The sequence below is a fragment of the Myxine glutinosa genome, chromosome 5 (genome assembly GCF_964187855.1).
Source record: "Myxine glutinosa chromosome 5, kmMyxGlut1.1, whole genome shotgun sequence".
Taxonomy (NCBI): Eukaryota; Metazoa; Chordata; class Myxini; order Myxiniformes; family Myxinidae; genus Myxine; species Myxine glutinosa.
Window position 1 is genome coordinate 189,914,346 of NC_136265.1, and position 25,390 is coordinate 189,939,735.

At 41.1% G+C, this 25,390-nt stretch overlaps 1 protein-coding gene across 1 annotated transcript in view; it reads right to left on the minus strand.

Moving 5' to 3' along the window:
* Positions 1 to 6,237: 6,237 nt before the first annotated feature.
* LOC144892177 (uncharacterized) overlaps positions 6,238 to 25,390 on the minus strand; it is a 58,027-nt gene continuing 38,874 nt past the window's right edge. The window contains exon 6 of the mRNA XM_078777440.1: positions 6,238 to 6,352. Coding sequence (XP_078633566.1) covers positions 6,238 to 6,352 — 115 coding nt within the window. The remainder of the gene's footprint in view (positions 6,353 to 25,390) is intronic.

The window sequence follows — 25,390 nt, forward strand, 5'->3', positions numbered from 1 at the left end:
AGACCAGGTCACTCTACTCTGGACATGCTGCTTCTGCTGTCTCAACAATGGATGGAGGTCCTCAATGCCAAACAGGAAATTAGAGCTGTCTCCCTCGACATATCACGTGCCTTCGACACGGTCTGGCACCCCGCTCTGCTCACCAAACTCTCCTCCTTTGGTATCCATGGAAATCTCCACGCATGGCTGGCGGACTTCCTCTCTAGTCGTCGTCAACGTGTGGCCCTGAATGGGTTTCTCTCATCTCCTCTTCCTGTTCAGGCTGGAGTTCCCCAAGGCAGTGTTCTGGGCCCCGTGCTTTTTCTGGTCTTCATCAATGATCTCTCTGACTCTCTCGAAAATCCTCTCTATCTCTTTGCTGATGACTCCACTCTCTGCCGCTCCATTCCTCTTCCCTCAGATCGGCAGTCTGCTGCCTCCTCACTCTCTGAAGACCTGGACAAAATCACAGACTGGTCAAACAAGTGGAACATGTCTTTCAATCCTGACAAATCTCACACTCTTACTATATCTCTCCGAAAAGATCGACTGGACAACCCTCCCATCTACTTTCTCAACAATCCTCTCCAAGAAGTTCTGTCGCTCAAGATTTTGGGTCTCACTATCTGCCATGATCTTTCTTGGGAAAACCACATTTCCAAGCTGGCCTCCAAAGCCAGTCGCCGACTGGGCATCCTCCATCGTGCGAAGTCCTTCCTCGGCACACCTGAGCTCCTCACCACATACAAGGCTTTCATCCGCAGCTCAATGGAATACTGTTCTCCCCTATGGGCCGGTGCTCCTGCCTCACACCTAGCTCGGCTTCACGCTGTTGAAACCAAAGCTTTCAGAATTATTGGAATCTCCCGCGATGAAGCTATCTCTGAGGGCCTTTCACTCACTCACCGCAGGCAGGTAGGCGGTCTTTCTGTCTTCTTCCGACTCCTCTCCGGCCTTGCACTCCCAGCTCTCTCTGTGCTCTGTCCCCCAAATATTCCTACAGGTCGCACAAGATCTGCCAGCAACCCTCTGATGGTTAAACTGCCGAAATCTCGGCTCTCTGCTCACCTTCACTCTTTCATTCCTCTTTTCTCCCGCCTCTGGAACAAACTCCCTCACTCCCTTCAATCCCACTCCTCCCTCCAGGTCTTTAAAACAGCTGTTCACCACCATCTCTTATCTTCCCCCATCCAAAACCTTGATCTTTTCTACCCCCGCTAATTCACCCCAGATCCACCTTGTTTGAAATTCCAACTTCTTTCCTGGAAGTCCTGGCAGTGTCCATATGTTTTATACCTCTCCCACCGCCCCCTTCCCATGCCCCCCCCCCCCCAAAGCCCTCGCCCTCTCTCAGATCTCTCGATGTCTCCATGTCTCTCGGTCCCTGCTCTCAAATGTTGTGTTTGTGTCCTTCCACCTCTCTCCCCATCTTGTCTACCGCTCCCGATGTTATATGTTTTATGTGTCGGTTTGTCTTTCTGTGTGATTAATGTTCGCTCTTTCACGAGCCTCGATCTTGTATACAAAAAAAAAAAAAAAAAAAAAAAAAAAAAAAAAATCTTCACCATTGAATGATGGAACCAAAAACTATATAGCGTCATATTTCAAAAAGTTGTGGACGGCTTATAACAAAAACGTGGTGGATGAGTTGGTCAGGAGGCAAGAACAAGCCGATTGGATTTTGGTTCATGTCCGAATGTATATCTGGCCTATCATTGGGATATGAAAGATAAACTGTTTAGCCTGGCGGAGGTATACGCTCTATCAAGTGCTGTTCTAGTCTAACTTTATTGATTACTAACAGGAGTACCTGGCCTTGCCGGGGGTGGGGGTGGGGGGAGGCAGGAGAGGGAGGCGTGAGGAAGGGAGTGAGGGGAGTGGAAGGGGAAGGTTGAGGAGGGAGGGGAAAGGTATACTGGAGTCCCTCCATAGAGAGAGTTACGACACCCGGAATGAGAAGCCATTTTGTTTCCATTGTTTGTGCCACGCACTAGTGCACTGCCCGCTAGTGTGTATACATTGTGCGTAACCGAGTACAAAATTTGAGTGCCTACATTGTGTAATTTGTGATTTGCACCGTGCCCCTCGCTTGTGATATGATTTTCTCTTCGTCCAAGATAAGAATCGGATTTTGTTTTTTGCAATAATCTTTGTTCAGAAATGTAGTTTTATGTGGGGAGGAGAGGGAGGAGAGGGGGAAAAGGAATAAAAGGGAAAGAGGGGCCAGGAAGTGCCTATCATTTTCTGGACTACCTTGCTCTCTTGCGTCTTACTTTCTTGACTAGCATGCATGCACACAAAGCCGACAATGTGAACATTTTCAAATCTCTGTTAAAGACTCATTTATTTGAAAATGCCGACATCTGATTATATCTTAGGTTTTCTTCTTGTATAATTTGTATTTGTATATTCATCTCGTTGGCTTTCTTCTCTTTTCTAAGCGCTTAGAGGCCCCTGCAATTTACGTGATATAAATTCCTATTATTATAACAACACTGCCTTAAAACCATCTTGACAACTGACAGAAAGGTTGATTTTAAATATGAAAATTAAAAAGTGATTTAACTTTTCATGTAGGCGCACCGGGAGAAATACATATGCACAATTAAATTGTAATTATATAAAAGGCCCAGAAATTCTAATCCAGACTTGCTCTGCCCATGTCCTGGCCCTGCCAACTACGCGTCTCCCAAGCTCATCCCACAGGTGCTCTATGGGATTCAGGTCAGGGGAGAACGCAGGCCACTGCATGGTGTTGATGTTCTCGCCTTGGAGAAATGCAGTGGTAAAGCGAGCAGCATGGGGACGAGCATTGTCATGCTGAAAGGTTCTCAGTTCTGGGTGGTCTAGCAGGAATGGCAGCAGATGAGGTCGCAGGATGTTATCCACATACCGCTGGGTGTTAAGATTCCCATCCAGACATAGCCTTCAACATCCCCAACTCGTTCATCCATACCACTCCCTTCCTCCATCCGCGGTGAGGAAGTCGTTTTCCCGCGCGCGTATTTAATTTTACCTCAGAAAAGCAAATTATAATTTTTCGAAAACGCGATGTTGCGTCTCGCACGCCCAATTGACTATACAAATTTTATCGCCTCCAACTAAAAAAAATTTTTTTAATCCAAATGCTGGGCGCAATTTGCACCCAGTCGGTGTCGATCTAACACCCTCGGACACCGAGTGTCCGCTAGAGTCCGGATCCCTACTGCCTGACACCCATTTTACACAGAGGGTAGAGGATGATGTGGTTGAGCTTGAAAGTCGTTGGATGTCAATGAAAGCTAGTCTGTTGGGAGTCGTTGGTGAGGTATGTGGATGGACAAAAGGACCACCGAGGCACTCGGAAACATGGTGGTGGGATGATGAAGTTGGAAAGAGGATTGCCGAGAAGAGGAAGAAGTTCAAGGAGTGGCAGAAGGCGAAGGGTATGGGCGCAGAAAAAGCAAAGCATGAAATTTATAAGGCAGCCAAGAAGGCTGCAAAGAAAGAGGTAGCAAAGGCGAAGGAGGCATGTTGGAAAATGTTCGGAGAACGCTTGGATTCGGAAGAAGGTCAGAGAGCGACATTCAGGATTGCAAAGCAGATAGCGAAAGAGAGGTGTGATGTGATGGGGCCGAGTTGCTTGAAGGATGAAGTGGGACAAATCGTTGTGGACCCAGATGGAATTAAAGGAAGATGGAAAAGATATATGGAAATGCTGTTGAATACAGAGAATGAATGGGATGGCAACATAGAGAGTAACCCAGTTTTAGGACCGGCAGAGAAGATAACTGAGAAGGAAGTTGAGGAAGCGATAAAAGCAATGAAGAGTAGAAAAGCGGGAGGGCCGACGGGAATCGTGGGAGATATGTTGAAGGCAGCAGGAAGTTGGGGCGTGAAGAGAATAACAGATCTGTAATCTGGTGGTGAAAGAAGGCCGCATCCCAGTGGATTGGGAACTGAGTACCCTCGTCCCTCTATACAAGGGGAAAGGTGACCCTCTGGAGTGTGGCTCGTACTGAGCGATAAAGGTATTGGAGCATGGAATGAAGGTATTGGAAAGGGTGTTGGAAAGGAGGATAAGGAAGAAGGTGAAGATCGATGAAATGGTTTGGATTTATGCCAGAAGAGGACCGACAGTCACGCTCTTTATTGTGAGGCAGTTGCAGGAGAAGTACATGGAGAGGAGGAAGAAGTTGTTTCTTGGGTTTGTTGATCTGGAGAAAGCATTCGATAAGGTTCCACACGAAGTATTGACATGGGCATTGAGGAAGTTAGGAGTGGAGGAATGGTTGCTCAGAGTAGTGATGGCAATGCACAAAAGAGCGCGCACAGCTGTAAGGACGAAGGACGGGGAACAGTGGTGAGTTTGAGGTGAAGGTGGGACTGCATCAGGGGTTGGTACTAAGTCCACTACTATTTGTAGCTGTGATGGAGGTGCTGGCTCAGAACGTAAAGGAGGGTTTACCGTGGGAGTTGTTGTATGCAGATGATCTGGTGTCGATTGCAGAAAGTATGGATGGACTGAAGGAAAAGATGAGCAAGTTTAAGGAATGTATGGAGACAAAAGGTCGGAAGGTGAATATTGGAAAGACTAAGGTGATGGCAAGTGGTAAAGCATGTGGTGAGGTGGAAAGAACTGGGAAGTGGGCCGTGTGCTGTATGCAGGAAGGGTGTCGGAGTGAACTCCATTCAATGTACAATGTGCACTGAGTGGGTTCATCAAAAATGCAGTGGTCTGAGAGGGTCACTAACCAGTGTGGCATCTACATTCAAATGTAAGGTCTTCACCTTACATGTTCAAACCTGGTGTTGGCTTCGCGGTTAGGGTGCAGGCTTGGGATCCTAGGATCCTGGGTTAGAATCCCGGTCGATCACTGAATTAATGCCAGGGGGGTTGACTCAGCCTGTCATCCTTCCGAGGTCTGCAAATTGAGTACCAGCTTGCTGGGATGAATGATCACGGTGTGTACCCCGATTTAGAATAGGTACACCATATCCCTGCACATCGTAAGAGGCGACCAAGGGTTGGCGTCAGGAAGGGCATCCGGCGATAAAAAACCATTGCCTCAAAGAGGGAACCATGATTGTCATGGGGCCCGCAAGGCGAACCCCCGCTCTAGCGCTGAAAATGGCCTTAAAACGTTCATTCATTCATTCATTCATTCACAGAGGGAGCTGCAGATGGAGGAAATGTTGAGTTGGATCTTGGAGACGGCGTGAAGCTGGAAGGTGTGAAAACATTTTGCTACCTCGGAGACATGCTGAATGGAGAAGGTGGATCAGACTCGGCAACGGTTGCTGGAGTGAGATGTGCATGGAAGAAGTTTCGGGAACTGAGTGGCGTGCTGATGAGGAGGGGAGTGTCGTTCAAGCTGAAGGGAAAGGTGTATGCTGCATGTGTGAGAAGTGTTATGATTTATGGGAGCGAGACATAGGTAATGAACGTAGAGCAGCAACGAAGGTTGGAAAGGGTGGAAATGCGAATGGTTCGGTGGATGTGCGGAGTATCGTTGAGAGAGAGGAAGACAAATGATGAATTGCGAAAGATGATGGGAATAGAGCCTGTGATTGATACTGTGAAGAGGAACAGGTTGAGATGGTTTGGTCATGTGTTGAGGAAGGATGAAATTGACTGGTTGAGAAGAGTGATGGAAATGAATGCAGAAGAAGTTGAGGGCGGGGAAGACCGAGAAAGACGGCTAAAGATGGTGGAAGAAGAAATGCGGGCAAGGGGGTTAACAAGGAGAGATGCAGAAAATAGGGCAAAATGGAGAAGATTGTCATGGGGACCGCAAGGTTAACCCCCGCTCCAGCAGGGAAAATGGCCTTAAAATGCATGTTGTTGTTGTTGTTGTGTACATGATGTGCATAATCCCATGGGAATAATGGGATTACATGATACTTTGTCAGAGCTGTTTGGGAATAAGTTAACTCTTGATCAGAGCAATGGAGCTCGGACCGATTTTGAAAAGAGAAGGGACATGAACAGACTTCAGCTGGTTGGTGTGCAGACCCAGCGTTGTTAGACTGGTAAGTTTATCAAACACTCCGTTAGGGAGAGACTGGAGCTTGTTGCTTTGCAGATTTAGGATTGTAAGTTTGGTAAAATCAAAATTAAACAGCAAATTATATCTGAACTACATCCGGTAATTATATGAAATAATTTACTCTCAGTGATTATTTGTTTTTATATTTGGGGATTATTTGGATTTTGTTGTAGTTCTGATTTTGATAATAATAATAATAATAATAATAATAATAATAATAATGTAGTTTTTAAATATTATTGTTGTTGATTTTGTGTGTTTTGTGAATCCAGAGGCTCAGATAATAATCATTGCTGGGACAAGTGCAGTCCCATGGGTTGGTATAAAGCCTGATGGACTGCAGGCTGGTCATGTGACAGGGTCAAGACTTAAACAAAACACAAGAAGAATAAAGACCTTCCACCAGGTGTTGTAAAAACATAAAATACCCACAAATGAAAGGAACAAGATCAGTGGCGACACCACAACGAAAAACACCAAAGTTCATCCTCATCATATCATGGACCTCAGGAGTTTTCATACAAAAAACATGTTGGTGAAGTCTTTGGGTGAAACATGGAAGCAGCTTGGACCTGATGATACCCAACAGGTGAATCACTCAGACCTGATGATACCTAGCAGGTGAATCATTGAGACCTGATGATACCTAGCAGGTGAATCATTCTGATTTGATGATAACTATCAGGTGAATCATTCTGATCTGATTATACCCAACAGGTGAATCACTCAGACGTGATTTGACCCAACAGGTGAATCACCTATGTTTGGACCATCTATCTAATAACATAACACTGATCCGGTGTCTGTGTGTCCGTATGTGTTCACACTTGCCCATTCCGTTTCCTCTCCAAAATGTGAGGATGGCTTAACCGACGAGTACCAGAGACTGTGACATGTTCTGAGAAAAACATCAAACTGATGAATTTCATATTTAATTTTGAGAGAAGTAACACAGGTAACACAGGTACCGTACCTTCCGAAACCGTGCATTTTAAATAACTTTAAAAAAACAATCGTTTATTCCTGAATTTGACAAAGTAATTTCATATTATCTCATGAAAGTGTGAGATGATGCTGACTACACGCATGTTGCTCATGTCACCACCTCATGTATGGAGTTTCTGTTTTGCTTTTCAAAAAAACAGCTTTAATAAAGCTCCTGTAGATCTTTCAAATGAAATATTACACTTGTCTGGAAGTTCTGCAGATGGAAAAATGTGGATCTGCAAAGCATGTCATTTGATAATGAAAGGAGGAAAGATGCCAGGACAAGGCAAATGTAACAAAATGACACTAAAACCACAATCAACAGAACTGAGAGACCTGAATTCTTTGGAATTAAGACAAATATCACAACGGATCCCTTTCATGATCTTGTTGTTCTTCCACATGGCAAACAACATGGGATCCATGGACCTGCTGTCAATGTCCTTTCCAAGCTCAATGTTGTACGTAAATAGTTTGATCCATCGAAGGTTGATCCAGGTCATCTTACCCTAGATTCAGCAGCCAACAAAACTATTCCTTCAAGATTATCCATCCCTCCTTCGACTCATCCCATCCCTCTCTACTTCCCCTCATTCACTCATCCATCCATCTCTACTTCCCCCCCATTCATTCATCCATCCATCTCTACTTCCCCTCAATTACTCATCCATCCATCTCTACTTCCCCTCTTTCACTCATCCATCCATCTCTACTTCCCCTCACTCATCCATCCATCTCTACTTCCCCTCATTCACTCATCCCATCCATCTCTACTTCCCCTCATTCACTCATCCCATCCATCTCTACTTCCCCTCATTCACTCATCCATCCATCTCTACTTCCCCCCCATTCATTCATCCATCCATCTTTACTTCCCCTCAATTACTCATCCATCCATCTCGACTTCCCCTCATTCACTCATCCATCCATCTCTACTTCCCCCCCCATTCATTCATCCATCCATCTTTACTTCCCCTCAATTACTCATCCATCCATCTCTACTTCCCCTCATTCACTCATCCATCCATCCATTCCTCCAACCATTGATCATGTAAAAGACAATCTGTGTATCCGAGCTATGGTTCCCACATGTTGCCACTCTGGGTAATCTTAGATTGAAGTGATCGATCGTGGTTATTGAAACATGTATCATGTTTTATGTTTGGATTGTATACACAGGATAAACTACAACGGCACTCAGTAGAGAGTATACCTCCACCTGGTTGGCTCAATGGTGACAAATCACTTTTAAAATTATTGTAGCCGGATCCGGATCTTCACCGAAATCTAATCATTTAGTCCTTGTCACATCTGCTACATCTCTGCCAAATTTCGTCCGAATCCGTCCAAAACTTTTTTGAGATATTTAGTTCACAAACGGACAGACAAACAAACAGCCAGACAGACAGGGGTGACAACATAACCGACATCCACCTTTGGTGGTGAAGGTAATTAATTATTGGTTATCTATTATATACTAGCGAGGTACCGTTCCTGTGCTATGCATGGGTGGGAGGCCATAAGCAAACAAACAATGCGGAAACGGTGAACGCTAAACCATGGAACCAATAAATTCCATATTCCTGTGCCACCTGTAGTCGAACATAAAGCAACGTCAGCAGGTTCTTGAAGGACTTCCACGAAAAACGTACCAGTTTGAATGGTTCCATACCCAGTCAATGGCGAATCTGTATATGGCGATCCAAGAATGTCCCGTTTGAATGGTTCCATACCCAGTCAATGGCGAATCTGCATGTTGCGATCCGTGAATGTCACGCTTAGAAAGAATAAACCCTCATGTAATTTCGTCATTCACTTGAACTCAATATCTCTATTTTCATTCCAAACAGCGTAACTCCAATCACAAATTAAATAACATTAATATAAAAAATAAACTTTTACCAACATTCGTGACAAAAACAAATATTTAAACCCGGATGTGAAGAAGATCCGTGCAGTTGGGTGAATACAATTACGAATTCAAAATCGTATTCACTCAATCCCAAACGTCATTCCGATCATAAATTGATAGTTTAACCAAATACTGTTTTCAATGACGGTTGTATTGGGATATTATCAAACCAACTCATTGCCGTCATCTGTCGACTTCCGGATTCGCGGGCGATTCGTATCGAGTGAATTTCAAAATCATAATTTTATTGAGGAATTTTTTTTAACCTCCTTCCTACCTTAGAACATCCGCTGGGACCCCAAAACGTTCCACAGGAAGTTTGGCGGGGCTCGCCCCAACACAGAGGGAGTGTTTTGGGGACGGACGAACAGACAGACAGACAGAAACTCCTGTTTTATAATATAGATGCAGATCTGGTGACGTTTTGCCACTCCTTCATACCCTTAGTTATTCTAAAGTTCACTTAAAACTGCCAATAAATATTTGAGAGTAAAACTACAGTTATAACTGCACCATTTTAAGAACAAGTGTCCTTTACCAAATTCTACACATGTCCTTTACTAAATTCTACACGTGTCCTTTACTAAATTATACATGTGTCCTTTACTAAATTCTCCACGTGTCCTTTACTAAATTATACATCTACATGTGTCATTCACTAAATTATACATGTGTCCTTTACTGGATTCTACATGTGTCCTTTACCAAATTCTACACGTGTTCTTTACTAAATTCTCCACGTGTCCTTTACTAAATTCTCCACGTGTCCTTTACTAAATTCTCCATGTGTCCTTTACTAAATTATACACGTGTCCTCTACTAGATTCTACATGTGTCCTTTACTAAATTCTACATGTGTCCTTCACTAAATTCTCCACGTGTCCTTTACTAAATTCTCCACGTGTCCTTTACCAAATTCTACACGTGTCCTTTACTAAATTCTACACGTGTCCTTTACTACATTCGACACGTGTCCTTTACTACATTCGACACGTGTCCTTTACTAAATTCTACACGTGTCCTTTACTAAATTCTACACGTGTCCTTTACTAAATTATACATGTGTCCTTTACTAAATTCTCTACGTGTCCTTTACTAAATTATACATGTGTCCTTTACTAGATTCTACATGTGTCCTTTACTAAATTCTACATGTGTCCTTCACTAAATTCTGCAAGTGTCCTTTACTAAATTATACATGTGTCCTTTACTAAATTCTACACGTGTCCTTTACTAAATTATACACGTGTCCTTTACTAGATTCTACATGTGTCCTTTACTAAATTCTACAAATGTCCTTCATTAAATTCTACACGTGTCCTTCACTAAATTCTGCAAGTGTCCTTCACTAAATTCTGCAAGTGTCCTTTACTAAATTATACATGTGTCCTTTACTGGATTCTACATGTGTCCTTTACCAAATTCTACACGTGTCCTTTACTAAATTCTACACGTGTCCTTTACTAAATTCTACACGTGTCCTTTACTAAATTCTACACGTGTCCTTTACTAAATTCTACACGTGTCCTTTATTAAATTATACATGTGTCCTTTACTAGATTCTACATGTGTCCTTTACTAAATTCTGCATATGTCCTTCATTAAATTCTACATGTGTCCTTCACTAAATTCTGCAAGTGTCCTTCACTAAATTCTATAACTGTCCTCAGACTATAAAACTAGAAACCCTTCAGCATTATCCTTTTAGGATCACCCTTTAGAATTACCCTTTAGAATTAATTACCCTTTCAAATTAGGTTTCCTCTCCATACAGTGTGGAGGAAAACCTATTGTTTCTGCTATCGTTTTTCTTCTTATTCTTCCACCCCTGTTTTTCACGTCCAAAAACTTTAAAATGAATGTTCTCAGCAACCGTTGGTCCGATTGACATGACATTGTTCACCAAGTGATTGGCTATACATGTAAAATGTTATACTGTTAATTATGACATCATACGTCACGTGGTATGGGGCCATCTTGAGAAAAAAACCTTCAACTTCTCCGAAAACGGAGAAGCCCCGCTTTATCTCAAACGGCTGAATGGAAAAATTGATTCATGGCTCATTATCAAGAACTCTGAAATGGGTCGTAAAAAATGTTTATTTAGGATATTGAAGCTGCTGACATTATGAGGTTAGAATTCGACAAATAGAACCCTTAATGCCACGAATATTATTTTATTTTTTACATGACCGAAGTGAAAAAAAAAAAAGAATCCAAAGTTTTTTGACGTCATATGTCTCATGGTTCGGCCGCCATATTGTTTTCGTGAAAAATACGAAAAGCCCTTTCAGATTTAGCCCAAACTTTGCAAGCATTATCACATACCCACAACGAACAAACATTTTAGCGATCATGACGTCGTCGGTCAAAAGGTTTCGGAATTATGACGTTTTAAAGCATAAACTTCTCCCTCAATTTTGAAGATATCAAGTGGAAACTTGAAACATACACAACATGACCAAGTGTATGTGGACACTGTGGAAGTGTAACTCAGCGTAACTTATTAATTGGCACTGGTAACTTATTAATTAACCTGGTAACAAAGCAGATATATTTTACATGCAAACTCTGTGAAAGACGAGTTTGTAAATGAGTCAGGAATGCGCCCGAACATGATAATCTTTTGTCCACCTGGTCACAGCCCCTGGCTGAAGCACCCCCCTATCGTTTGGTAAACGGAACTCACAACAGGAGGGGAGCGAGCTGATACCAGGACTTGGTACATGCATGACCTCGGGGCACCAGCGGAGAGGGGATTAAAATCCAGTTTGTCCATATAACGGGAGCAAACGTGGAAGTCGGGAGTACTTGCTGCGAGGAGCTCTGACCAACGGGAGTGTCGGAAGAACATCAGCCGAATGAAAAGGACCATGGAAAAGAGTTAATCTCAGCCATTGAATAATGCGGTATTATTTGGTAAATGGAATGAAGTGAATAATAAACCAGACCTTTTGTAAACCTGTGTCCGGTCATTGGAGTCCTGTGAGTCTCTCAGCTACAAATTCCCCTACAATCTGGAGGCACCGCTGACATCAATTGTACAAACAAGTCTTCTTTAAAAGGTGAGTGTGTCTTGTTTTGTCCAATATGATTTACGAACTTGGAAGTTATGTGTACATACATGGGGGAGCAGGTGGTCTGGGGCTTCCTTGCGCACCGATGCCGCGATATAAGTGGCGTGACCCATCACGAATGGTACTTCGATAAACAACACGATGATAATTCGTTTTTTTTTCTAAATGATTTCTGTAAATACGTATTTTTGCGCTGGTCACTAAGGGTCTTACTGTGACCTGGAAGCAAACGGAGCAAGCGTGCACCTTGCGACCGTTTGCTTCCAGGACGTGTAAGGCCGGTACACTCGTTTACCCACCCGTACACATAAAGTACTTCTCTTTTTTTGCTCTTGTTCAAAGCACTCGACTTGCTCGGCGCTCGGCGAGCGACAGGGAACCGGGAAAGGGAATTATATTTATATATATATATATATTTCCAATATGGTATTGCGACAAAAAGGCTTATATCTTTGGAAACGACTGGTCGGATTTAGACAAATTAAAACTCGTTCGATCAACAAATAAATTCATGACAGACAATCCCACCTAATGCCGGTCCAGAATTACTATGAAAGATGGCGATTGGATCAAAATTGCATACCAACACTCCCTCACTGTCCCTCATTGTCCCTCATGTCCATTCCGGCACCCTGTCTCTTGCTCCCGTTTTTTTCCCTCCCTTTACTTCCCATTGGCGGACGTTTTGCAGGAAGATAAATAGCATGGGTGAAACAAAACCAGTGCTGTTGTGTTTGTTTTTTTTTGACGAAATTTGCCAGATAAATAGCATGGGTGACACGACGAAATGATTGGATTTTGGTTCAGGTCCGAATCCAGATCCGGCCTATCAGTGGGATACAAAACATAAACTGTTCACCAAGGCGGAGATATAATAATAATAATAATTCTGTATTATTTAGTTAACCAGTTTGTGTGAAACCTCAACCTAAATATAAAAATTGATCTGCTTGGTGTTAGTTTAAGGGCTGTTCCAAATTTATCCTGATTATGAGAGATAATTACAGGAAATGGTGTTTGTGAGTAACAACCACCCTCTGGTCGAGGCTCATAGAAGGGGTGATGCTTACTGATTCGGCACGCTTACAATAGGTGTTAATGGTGGGATGTCAGAGGTTTTGGTGTGGGTTAATGTTCACACTGTTTTGGAAAATAATGCTCGATGCAACATGATCCTAAAAAAAGAACCCAGCCCTACATCGAGAGATCAGGAAGGGAAGGAATGGGAAATTTGTCAAGGTTTGAAATTAATCGGACAAGGGGTCCCAAGGTATGGTCACCGTACTCGCAAGCCGTTCGCTTAGGCTCTGCGAATGGACCAAACCATTTGATGTAAATAGGAGGGGGGTTCTGTGGTCATTACTGCCACGTGGTTTCAAAGTTTTGTTGTTGCTTGCACGTGTGTTTTTTTTGCAAGCACGTACGGGCAAGCGCGTACGTGTGGGCACGCCCTAGTATATATAAATAGAGGTAATATTGAGTTACGGAATTAATTACTTTCAACAATGCAAAGGGTGACAAGATATGAGATTTAATGGGATTTTAATAAGATTTAATGGGATTTTAATAAGATTTTAATGGGATTTTAATGGGATAAATTGGGAACAGATAGAGAGAGACAGACAGAGAGAGATAGACAGAGTGAGACAAAGTGAGAAAGAGAGACAGACAGAGAGAGATAGACGGAGAGAGAAAGAGAGAGAGACATAGAGACAAACAGAGATAAAGATGATAGTCAGACATATAGAGACAGACAGACAGAGAGAGATAGACAGAGTGAGACAAAGTGAGAAAAAGAGACAGACAGAGAGAGAGAGACAGAAAAGAAAGAGAAAGAGACATAGAGACAAACAGAGATAAAGATGATAGTCAGACAGATAGAGAGAGACAGACAGAGAGAGATAGACAGAGTGAGACAAAGTGAGAAAGAGAGACAGACAGGGAGAGATAGACAGAGAGAGAAAGAGAGAGAGACATAGAGACAAACAGAGATAAAGATGATAGTCAGACACATAGAGACAGACAGACAGAGAGAGATAGACAGAGTGAGACAAAGTGAGAAAAAGAGACAGACAGAGAGAGAGAGACAGAAAAGAAAGAGAAAGAGACATAGAGACAAACAGAGATAAAGATGATAGTCAGACAGATAGAGAGAGACAGACAGAGAGAGATAGACAGAGTGAGACAAAGTGAGAAAGAGAGACAGACAGAGAGAGATAGACAGAGAGAGAAAGAGAGAGAGACATAGAGACAAACAGAGATAAAGATGATAGTCAGACACATAGAGAGAGACAGACAGAGAGAGATAGACAGAGTGAGACAAAGTGAGAAAGAGAGACAGACAGAGAGAGATAGACGGAGAGAGAAAGAGAGAGAGACATAGAGACAAACAGAGATAAAGATGTCAGACACATAGAGACAGACAGACAGAGAGAGATAGACAGAGTGAGACAAAGTGAGAAAAAGAGACAGACAGAGAGAGAGAGACAGAAAAGAAAGAGAAAGAGACATAGAGACAAACAGAGATAAAGATGATAGTCAGACAGATAGAGAGAGACAGACAGAGAGAGATAGACAGAGTGAGACAAAGTGAGAAAGAGAGACAGACAGGGAGAGATAGACAGAGAGAGAAAGAGAGAGAGACATAGAGACAAACAGAGATAAAGATGATAGTCAGACACATAGAGACAGACAGACAGAGAGATAGACAGAGTGAGACAAAGTGAGAAAAAGAGACAGACAGAGAGAGAGAGACAGAAAAGAAAGAGAAAGAGACATAGAGACAAACAGAGATAAAGATGATAGTCAGACAGATAGAGAGAGACAGACAGAGAGAGATAGACAGAGTGAGACAAAGTGAGAAAGAGAGACAGACAGAGAGAGATAGACAGAGAGAGAAAGAGAGAGAGACATAGAGACAAACAGAGATAAAGATGATAGTCAGACACATAGAGACAGACAGACAGAGAGAGATAGACAGAGTGAGACAAAGTGAGAAAGAGAGACAGACAGAGAGAGATAGACAGAGAGAGAAAGACATAGAGACAAACAGAGATAAAGATGATAGTCAGACACATAGAGACAGACAGACAGAGAGAGATAGACAGAGTGAGACAAAGTGAGAAAGAGAGACAGACAGAGAGAGAGAGACAGAAAAGAAAGAGACATAGAGACAAACAGAGATAAAGATGATAGTCAGACAGATAGAGAGAGACAGACAGAGAGAGATAGACAGAGTGAGACAAAGTGAGAAAGAGAGACAGACAGAGAGAGATAGACAGAGAGAGAAAGAGAGAGAGACATAGAGACAAACAGAGATAAAGATGATAGTCAGACACATAGAGACAGACAGACAGAGAGAGATAGACAGAGTGAGACAAAGTGAGAAAAAGCGACAGACAGAGAGAGAGAGACAGAAAAGAAAGAGAAAGAGACATAGAGACAAACAGAGATAAAGATGATAGTCAGACAGATAGAGAGAGACAGACAGAGAGAGATAGACAGAGTGAGACAAAGTGAGAAAGAGAGACAGACAGAGAGAGATAGACAGAGAGAGAAAGAGAGAGAGACATAGAGACAAACAGAGATAAAGATGATAGTCAGACACATAGAGACAGACAGACAGAGAGAGATAGACAGAGTGAGACAAAGTGAGAAAGAGAGACAGACAGAGAGAGAGAGACAGAAAATAAAGAGAAAGAGACATAGAGACAAACAGAGATAAAGATGATAGTCAGACAGATAGAGAGAGACAGACAGAGAGAGATAGACAGAGTGAGACAAAGTGAGAAAGAGAGACAGACAAAGAGAGATAGACAGAGAGAGAAAGAGAGAGAGACATAGAGACAAACAGAGATAAAGATGATAGTCAGACACATAGAGACAGACAGACAGAGAGAGATAGACAGAGTGAGACAAAGTGAGAAAGAGAGACAGACAGAGAGAGAGAGACAGAAAAGAAAGAGAAAGAGACATAGAGACAAACAGAGATAAAGATGATAGTCAGACAGATAGAGAGAGACAGACAGAGAGAGATAGACAGAGTGAGACAAAGTGAGAAAGAGAGACAGACAGAGAGAGATAGACAGAGAGAGAAAGAGAGAGAGACATAGAGACAAACAGAGATAAAGATGATAGTCAGACACATAGAGACAGACAGACAGAGAGAGATAGACAGAGTGAGACAAAGTGAGAAAAAGCGACAGACAGAGAGAGAGAGACAGAAAAGAAAGAGAAAGAGACATAGAGACAAACAGAGATAAAGATGATAGTCAGACAGATAGAGAGAGACAGACAGAGAGAGATAGACAGAGTGAGACAAAGTGAGAAAGAGAGACAGACAGAGAGAGATAGACAGAGAGAGAAAGAGAGAGAGACATAGAGACAAACAGAGATAAAGATGATAGTCAGACACATAGAGACAGACAGACAGAGAGAGATAGACAGAGTGAGACAAAGTGAGAAAGAGAGACAGACAGAGAGAGAGAGACAGAAAAGAAAGAGAAAGAGACATAGAGACAAACAGAGATAAAGATGATAGTCAGACAGATAGAGAGAGACAGACAGAGAGAGATAGACAGAGTGAGACAAAGTGAGAAAGAGAGACAGACAAAGAGAGATAGACAGAGAGAGAAAGAGAGAGAGACATAGAGACAAACAGAGATAAAGATGATAGTCAGACACATAGAGACAGACAGACAGAGAGAGATAGACAGAGTGAGACAAAGTGAGAAAGAGAGACAGACAGAGAGAGAGAGACAGAAAAGAAAGAGAAAGAGACATAGAGACAAACAGAGATAAAGATGATAGTCAGACAGATAGAGAGAGACAGACAGAGAGAGATAGACAGAGTGAGACAAAGTGAGAAAGAGAGACAGACAGAGAGAGATAGACAGAGAGAGAAAGAGAGAGAGACATAGAGACAAACAGAGATAAAGATGATAGTCAGACACATAGAGACAGACAGACAGAGAGATATAGACAGAGTGAGACAAAGTGAGAAAGAGAGACAGACAGAGAGAGAGAGACAGAAAAGAAAGAGAAAGAGACATAGAGACAAACAGAGATAAAGATGATAGTCAGACACATAGAGAGAGACAGACAGACAGACAGAGAGAGATAGACAGAGAGAGACAGAAAGTGAGAGAGAGACACAGACAGACAGAAAGAGAGACAGAAAAAGAGAGAACATTTTTGGGAACGTTTTTCACATTACTTTCCTGCAACATTGAAATAATGTTGTTGTAAAACGTTTCCACAACGTCGCCACAACATTTCACTTTCGTTGTTGCAACGTTTTGCTCCAACGTTTTGGGAACATTCAAATGTTGTGTTTTGCTGACGTTTCCACAACGTCGCTACAACGTTTCACTTTCGTTGTTGCAACGTTTTGCTCCAACGTTTTGGGAACATTCAAATGTTGTGTTTTGCTGACGTTTCCACAACGTCGCCACAACGTTTCACTTTCGTTGTTGCAACGTTTTGCTCCAACGTTTTGGGAACATTCAAATGTTGTGTTTTGCTGACGTTTCCACAACGTCGCTACAACGTTTCACTTTCGTTGTTGCAACGTTTTGCTCCAACGTTTTGGGAACATTCAAATGTTGTGTTTTGCTGACGTTTCCACAACGTCGCCACAACGTTTCACTTTCGTTGTTGCAACGTTTTGCTCCAACGTTTTGGGAACATTCAAATGTTGTGTTTTGCTGATGCTAATTACCTGAGGTAATTACAGTAATTACAGTTCCGGTAATTACAGTAATTACAGTAATCATTACAGTAATTGCAGTAATCTTATTACAGTAATTACATTACATTAACTCAGGCACCTGTCGAGTAAGGAAGCTGATATTTGGACATGACACTGACCAAGTGATGTGGCTGTCAAGGAAAATTTTGATTTATTGATTAATCATTTAATAAATTAACTCGTTGATTTATAAATGACTTATTTAATTTAAAGTCCTCAGAGATACATCTTCGGATGAAATACTTACAGATTGGTTATGCTATGAGCCAATTGATTAAGGAAAATATTTTGTGATGGCCATATTGGCAATTTCGTGGCCATATTCGTGGCAACTCGGTTAGTGCCACTGCACCTTTAAAATGCATCCCTGCGTTCATTTTTCGATCGATTGAGTTGAAATTTTGAACAATCGGATCTGGACTGTCGTTGTTAACGACTCTAGCACGCACTCGTCCAATCAGGATGGAGCGGTATGGTCCCCGGATCATCACTGCCCGCAGTTTTTAATTAATTTTACTTTTTCTCTTGGTCATATAATTTTGAAGACATGCGTGTCATGATAGAGGAAATGTTTGTTCTGTTGAACGGAATAAATGTTGTTTATTTGTGTGGGAGTGTATTTTTGTGTATTTTGGATATATTTTTCACGACTAATTCCAGTTAACATCCTGCACAATTTGCTCGTTTGCTGGCCGAGTCGAAATTGCGTTGAGTTTCTATGGCATGCGCCATTAAAAGCGCTGTGTAATGGTTGAGCTCCCTTTATTTCGTTTTGGTCATGCGGATGAGCAAACAAAGTGACAAATGCTGCGACTGGAGCAGTAAAAGCGATGTTTTTTTAAAAGGAAACGATGTAATGAGTAATTAAAAGTGGGAGGGGGCAACACCACGCATACCTCTTTTAAGGTGTGTATAAACCCTGGAATAAACGTGGGAGGGGGCAACACCACGCATACCTCTTTTAAGGTGTGTATAAACCCTGGAATATTTCAGCAATCAATACAATGCTGAAACTATGTAAGTTAATTTAATAAGTAATTTAATGAGTAATTTAATGAGTAATTTAATGAGTAATTTAATAAGTAATTTAATAAGTAATTTAATGAGTAATTTAATGAGTAATTTAATGAGTAATTTAATGAGTAATTTAATGAGTAATTTAATGAGTAATTTAATAAGTAATTTAATAAGTAATTTAATGAGTAATTTAATGAGTAATTTAATGAGTAATTTAATGAGTAATTTAATGAGTAATTTAATGAGTAATTTAATGAGTAATTTAATAAGTAATTTAATAAGTAATTTAATGAGTAATTTAATGAGTAATTTAATGAGTAATTTAATGAGTAATTTAATGAGTAATTTAATGAGTAATTTAATAAGTAATTTAATGAGGAATTTAATGAGGAATTAAAAGTGGGAGGGGGCAACACCACGCATACCTCTTTTAAGGTGTGTATAAACCCTGGAATAAACGTGGGAGGGGGCAACACCACGCATACCTCTTTTGAGGTGTGTATAAACCCTGGAATATTTCAGCAATCAATACGATGCTGAAATGATGTAATTTACTGTGTAAGAGGGTCGACCTTGGGTTTGTTTGGGTTTGTTGTTTATTTTTGTGGGTGTCTATTTTTTGAGTATTTTGGATATATTTTCACGACTAATTCCAGTTAACATCCTGCAAAATTTGCTCGTTTTCTGGCCGAGTCGAAAGTGCGTTGAGTTTCTATGGCATGCGCCATTAAAAGCGCTGTGTAATGGTTGAGCTCCCTTTATTTCGTTTTGGTCATGCGGACGAGCAGACAAAATGACGAATGCTGCGGCTGGAGCAGTGGAAGCGATTTTTGAATTGTTCAATGATTATTATGAATGATATCATAGGGTTCAAATGCAGAATGATTGCATGAACTTGGGAAAGAACTTTCAAGCCCTATGGGATAAATTGGGTGTTACAAGCGATGGAGTTTCCAAATTTAGCATGATTGAAGGAATTTTACAGTCTTATTTCAGGAGTTTTACGAAATTTATATTGCCAAGAGATTTGGGTACTATTAAAAGAAAAATGATGAGATATTTTTCCCAAAGAACTTTAATATCTGCCATCCATTTTGGTTGTCTCACGAATGAAGGATGAGTTGCCTTTAGTGGTTGCAAAGAAAATTTGTGGAGACCAGGCAAAATGGGGAAATATGTCAGATATCACCCTAGGACAGGACGGTGATTCATCAATTAACATGAGGTACGAACCAGAGGTGACGACCGATGAGATTCGATCTCAGTCAATGGATGGACCTGTCCTGACATCATTGGGGAAAGGGCTTATGCAAGGAGTCATCCAAAATGATTAATTTGATTTATTGATGAATATTGATGAATTAATTGAAATTGAATAATTGATTGAATTGTTAATTGATTGAATCTAATTGACTGAATTTAATTGAATAAATTTAACTGAATAAATTGAACTGAATAAATTGAATTGAATATATTGATTGTTTGATTGATGAAAATGCGGTCTCAAGAAAGAAGCTTTGATATCTTTGCGAGATATTAACAATGTGGAGACAACCTGGGAAAATTGAGCAAGGTGGTGAGTTTATATACAGATATATATGTGCGGTTACCAATGTGTGATTTCCCCGTCAACAGAGCGGACACCTGAGGATTCACCCATTTCATACTGACCCTCCGGCTCATCTGCAAATACTGATCTGTGAGATTGGATTGTGCAAAAGCCACAGCTGAGGGAGATTCTCTGGAAATCACCGTGTGAACAGGTGGAGAGACCCTTCCTGGAGGTATGAGTGAAGCTTTAGAGGAACAAACTACAACACATCCAACGCTACTTTGATAAAAGGCAGAATGGGAAATGGAGCCTGCAAGAATACACAAGGACAACCAGAGATTCCACAAAAAGGTACTTGTACACATCATATGTACGACCGTTATGGTGCAGAAGCTATAAGGCAGGTCGAGAATTGGTATTTGTGGACAAAGGGACATGATGAGGAGTTTCCAAGAGATGGTACATTTGAGCGAAGTCGATTGGAAAGATTGGAACAAAGATTGAAAGCCAGGAAGAGACAGAATCTAACGGTAGACTGGCTTGCATTCCATCTTTGGGATGGTGAATCCAGACAACGGGAACAGCAAGAACGGATAACGGATCTAGAACTTAAAATAAAAAGGATACAGGATACAGTGGAGGAGACAAATGCACAACTGCCCTCGAAATTAGGAATGAAAGGGACAGTTGTCCCATCTGATTTCCAGTTGTCTCCCCAAAAAGGACGGTACAGAGAATTTTTTCGTGTTTCAGGAGACAACGAGAGATTGCAGTGGCAACTCAGGGATGTAGAGATGCAGCCCAGCAATACAAATGCACAGGTGCACAGATCAGACAACGACAGAAACCGGTGTTTCAAGTGTGGACGGATGGGACATTGGAAAAGAGGATGTCCGTATACCAAAAGGAAGACAAGTTAATAGGGTAAACCAAGATCAAGGGTACCAGTGCTGACCGATACCTCAGACAATGATTAGGCCTTCATTGCTGCAAATCCCAAATGATGATTGGCCTCAACAGATTCGATTACTGGACAAACATGAATAACTGTCGATGATTCTTGGGTCTGAAAAGTTTTCGGAGCAAGAATTATTCATTTTTTCTTTTGCTTGTAAGCAAATTAGTAATTAATTGATCACGTGCCGAAATTGGATCTTTTATGTTGGGCACACAATTTTAAATTTACAAAGTTGGAACAATTGCTTTGCAAATTTTTGAAACCAAGGGACAAGGGTCACATGATGATCAGGTGGGAATGTCGGACTAGTGTTCCGCATGATTGATAGGTCAGTGGTCGACTGACATGCAAATGGGTGTGTAGTCAAATTTGGATAAATTATGGTGGGAACTGAAAGGGTAATTTCAATGTGACATCATAGGGGTTTTCTAAGAATAGACTTTTAGTTTATTTGTGTATAAGCATTTTAATTTGATTGACAAATTTTATGAAATTGAAATAAAATTGACACCCATCTGATCTGTAAATAATGGTTCCAACGCAAACAAATATGCATAATGCATGTGTGTGTGTGTTTTTGTGTATCAATCTTACAAGATTGTTGACACCGACAGTGTGCCTTGTCTGAAAATAGATAGTTCCAATGTGGGAGTACACAATGTGGGAGTAAAAAAAAATAAAATGTGGGAGTACAAAATTAGCCAAATTTGGGAGAGGTCTTACACTGACTTCCCAGAGTACTCTGCTCATGGATTTTTATATATATAAACTTGAATTTTATCAGCATATAAATTGTGCTGTATGTATGGATGTGTTTTAGGCATAGATGATATGGGAAAATAGTAAAGAAAATTTTGCTGGTTTGAACTATTGTGGGTTTTCAGTTCTGGAGTTTAAACAAAGTCACTGGTTAACAGATGAGAAAGGATAGTAAATAAATTATTCGCTGCTGGGCAAATTAAGTACGATATTACTAAGACTTATGAGAGCTATTGTTCCGCCTTACAGCAGTGGAAAATTATTGGGAAAAAAAATTAGATCCAACATAATGAATCTATAAAAGAATGTGATAGGGATAATATCCTCAATTTGTACTAATTATTTGATTGTGGGTAAAGGAATTAAGTTATCGTAGTGGATTGTTAACAGCAGCCTGAAAATGTCCTGAGAGTGTGCATCCATGTAATCAGAAATCCCACATTTGTTTTTTACAAACAACATTTTGGTAGAGGTCTTGTGTGGACGAGCACTTCCTTGGTAGATAAAAAACGGTACTGCATGCTGGCAGCCACTTTTGCGGCCAGTTAGGCCAAACAAATTGAGAGGAAATTGTAGTTAAATACGTAAGTTACACATGGCTATTTGAAAAAAAAAAAAAAAAAAAAAAAGGAAATTTGTTGAGATGGGAAACATTTTTCGAAGGTTTATTAAGGTGTTATAATATGACATGTGGCAAGGCAAACTATTGGATGGGAAAATTAGATCTGGCTATAGAATAAATTCATTGACCCCTTGAAGTTAATTCTTCGAATCATTGTTTCACTGGCATTTTTGTTCAAATTGGAAATAGTTTGGTAGAGCTTTGGTTAAAACCTTTGGTTGCGGTATCTTGGAACGAAATGATAAACCATAGGAGATTGATAAGAATAGAAAAAATATGGACCCAAAATAGAAAGTTGGATTCATGCCCCTCATTGCAAACAAGCACATGGGGCTAAGGTGGACGATCCCACAGAAAATGAGGCTGCACCTAGCAGCCCAGCAGAACATTCAGTGGTAGATAAATGATAGTCGTGATTTACAGTCATTTGAATTACATTTTAACACCCCTTGCATTGATAAACATTACATTTTCAACATGTGATATTCCTACGTGGGATAGTGACATTTATTTGCCTACATGACATACAATTACCTGCTGATATTAATACAACATGAGTGAAAAATGTATCACAACTACACTCATGATCAGGGGATTGAGTTCAACCCCGGGAGATAGGGGGATCAGGGCAAGACAAATAATCTGATTATGTTACATATTAAGGGATTTTCTTTATTTACCTTTTAGGAAGCTTGTTAGTTTGGTATATAATGTTAAATGTCATCGACATATAACTATGTCATAGGTATGAATATATACAAGGAGTAGCAGACTTGTTTGTTGGTTTAGTAGTTATATTGGCAATTGTTTTAGTGGTGGCTTGCTTGAAAGCCTTAGTGGCGGTGTGTTTGAATAAGGTAACCAACAACACGATGATAACGCATGAAGTGACAAATGAGGAAAGAAATGTGGAACCAGAAAAGGAAGACTTTTATGGCGACATAAATACTGAGATTAAAAGATTAAATCAAGTGATGTTGCAAATGAAACAGTAGAATTAAGATAATGGCATAACGACAATGTTATGAGTTGTGTCAATTACAATATCAGTGAACTCATATCACCACGAGTGACACACTGTTAGGAAAAAGAGGGAAAAGAAAAAGTGGAGAGGAATTATGGTAATTCTTTCTGTCTTCTACCGACTCCTCTCCGGCCTTGCTCCCCCAGCTCTCTCTGTGCTCTGTCCCCCAAATATTCCTACAGGTCGCACAAGATCTGCCAGCAACCCTCTGATGGTTAAACTGCCGAAATCTCGGCTCTCTGCTCACCTTCACTCTTTCATTCCTCTTTTCTCCCGCCTGTGGAACAAACTCCCACACTCCCTTCAATCCCTCTCCTCCCTCCAGGTCTTTAAAACAGCTGTTCACCACCATCTCTTATCTTCCCCCATCCATAACCTTGATCTTTTCTACCCCCACTAATTCACCCCAGATCCACCTTGTTTGAAATTCCAACTTATTTCCTGGAAATCCTGGCAGTGTCCATATGTTTATACCTCTCCCACCCCCCCCCCCCCCCCCTTCACATGCCTCCCCCCCTTCACATGCCTCCCCCCCAAAGCCCTCTCCCTCCCACAGATCTCTCGATGTCTCCATGTCTCTCGGTCCCTGCTCTCAAATGTTGTGTTTGTGTCCTTCCCCCTCTCTCCCCATCTTGTCTACCGCTCCCGATGTTATTTGTTTTATGTGTCTGTTTGTCTTTCTGTGTGATTAATGTTCGCTCTTTCACGAGCCTCGATCTTGTATACAAAAAAAAAAAAAAAAAAAAAAAAAAAAAAATACATTATGTTTAATTTGTTGGTTTGGGAAAAAATTGTTGTTGGGAATTAGGTATTCCCGTTTGTGATTGTAATCATATACAATGCTATTCTTAGTTTAGTAATAAAATACATACCTGATTGAATATTATTTGTGTGACGCATATAAATGAATATAACGTTTGTGTTAAGGAAAAACAACAAAGTGTTGAATGTGAAACTGTCGGAAGACATACATGATTATGCTGATTTCATGGTAAGATGTACCCTATCTGATTCAGTGTGTGCGGAAAGCAGATTCAGATGTGACTGAGCATAAGGATAAGACGAGATCACATTTTGGAGGGATTGCTAAACGGAATTGGGAAAAAGTTCGAGAAAGAAAATTTGTGGCTAAAAAATGAAGTTAATCGTGGCATACACCCTCTTTCTCAAAGAATGATGAAGACATTCTCCCGTGTAACTTGGAGATGAATGCTTACCTTCACCAAGGAAATTTATGTGACCATTTGCCTGGATCACACTGCAACATATGAAAGAAAGGCGATCACTTACTCTTGTTCGAAGGCTTCGAACATTCATCACATCAGAAGTTGCAGGACAACGACATTTTACCTGCAACCTCTGTGAAATGCGGGGACATATGTTATTACTTCACCAACTTCCGGGGAGCCAGCATGGAGCTGCAAACAAACGGCTGTGCCCTTGTCACAACAGCTGTGCACGATTCTGCTGGTTGCTCCTGGTAAGGACCATGAATGACCTGAACACCATGGTCCCAACATCATTGTGGATGCATCCGGCATCCCTGTTCCACATCTTGCTGGCCAATCAACGTCACACCAATACTTGCTGCCCACTCACAATGAGGGAGGAGGCAAGTCGACTACAACTGGGTGAAGGCCTTGTTCAGGAATTACTATGGTTTACAGCAAAAAGTGGCAAGAATGCTACAAGGAGAGCAGGGTCAGTCTATGACTCCGCAATGTT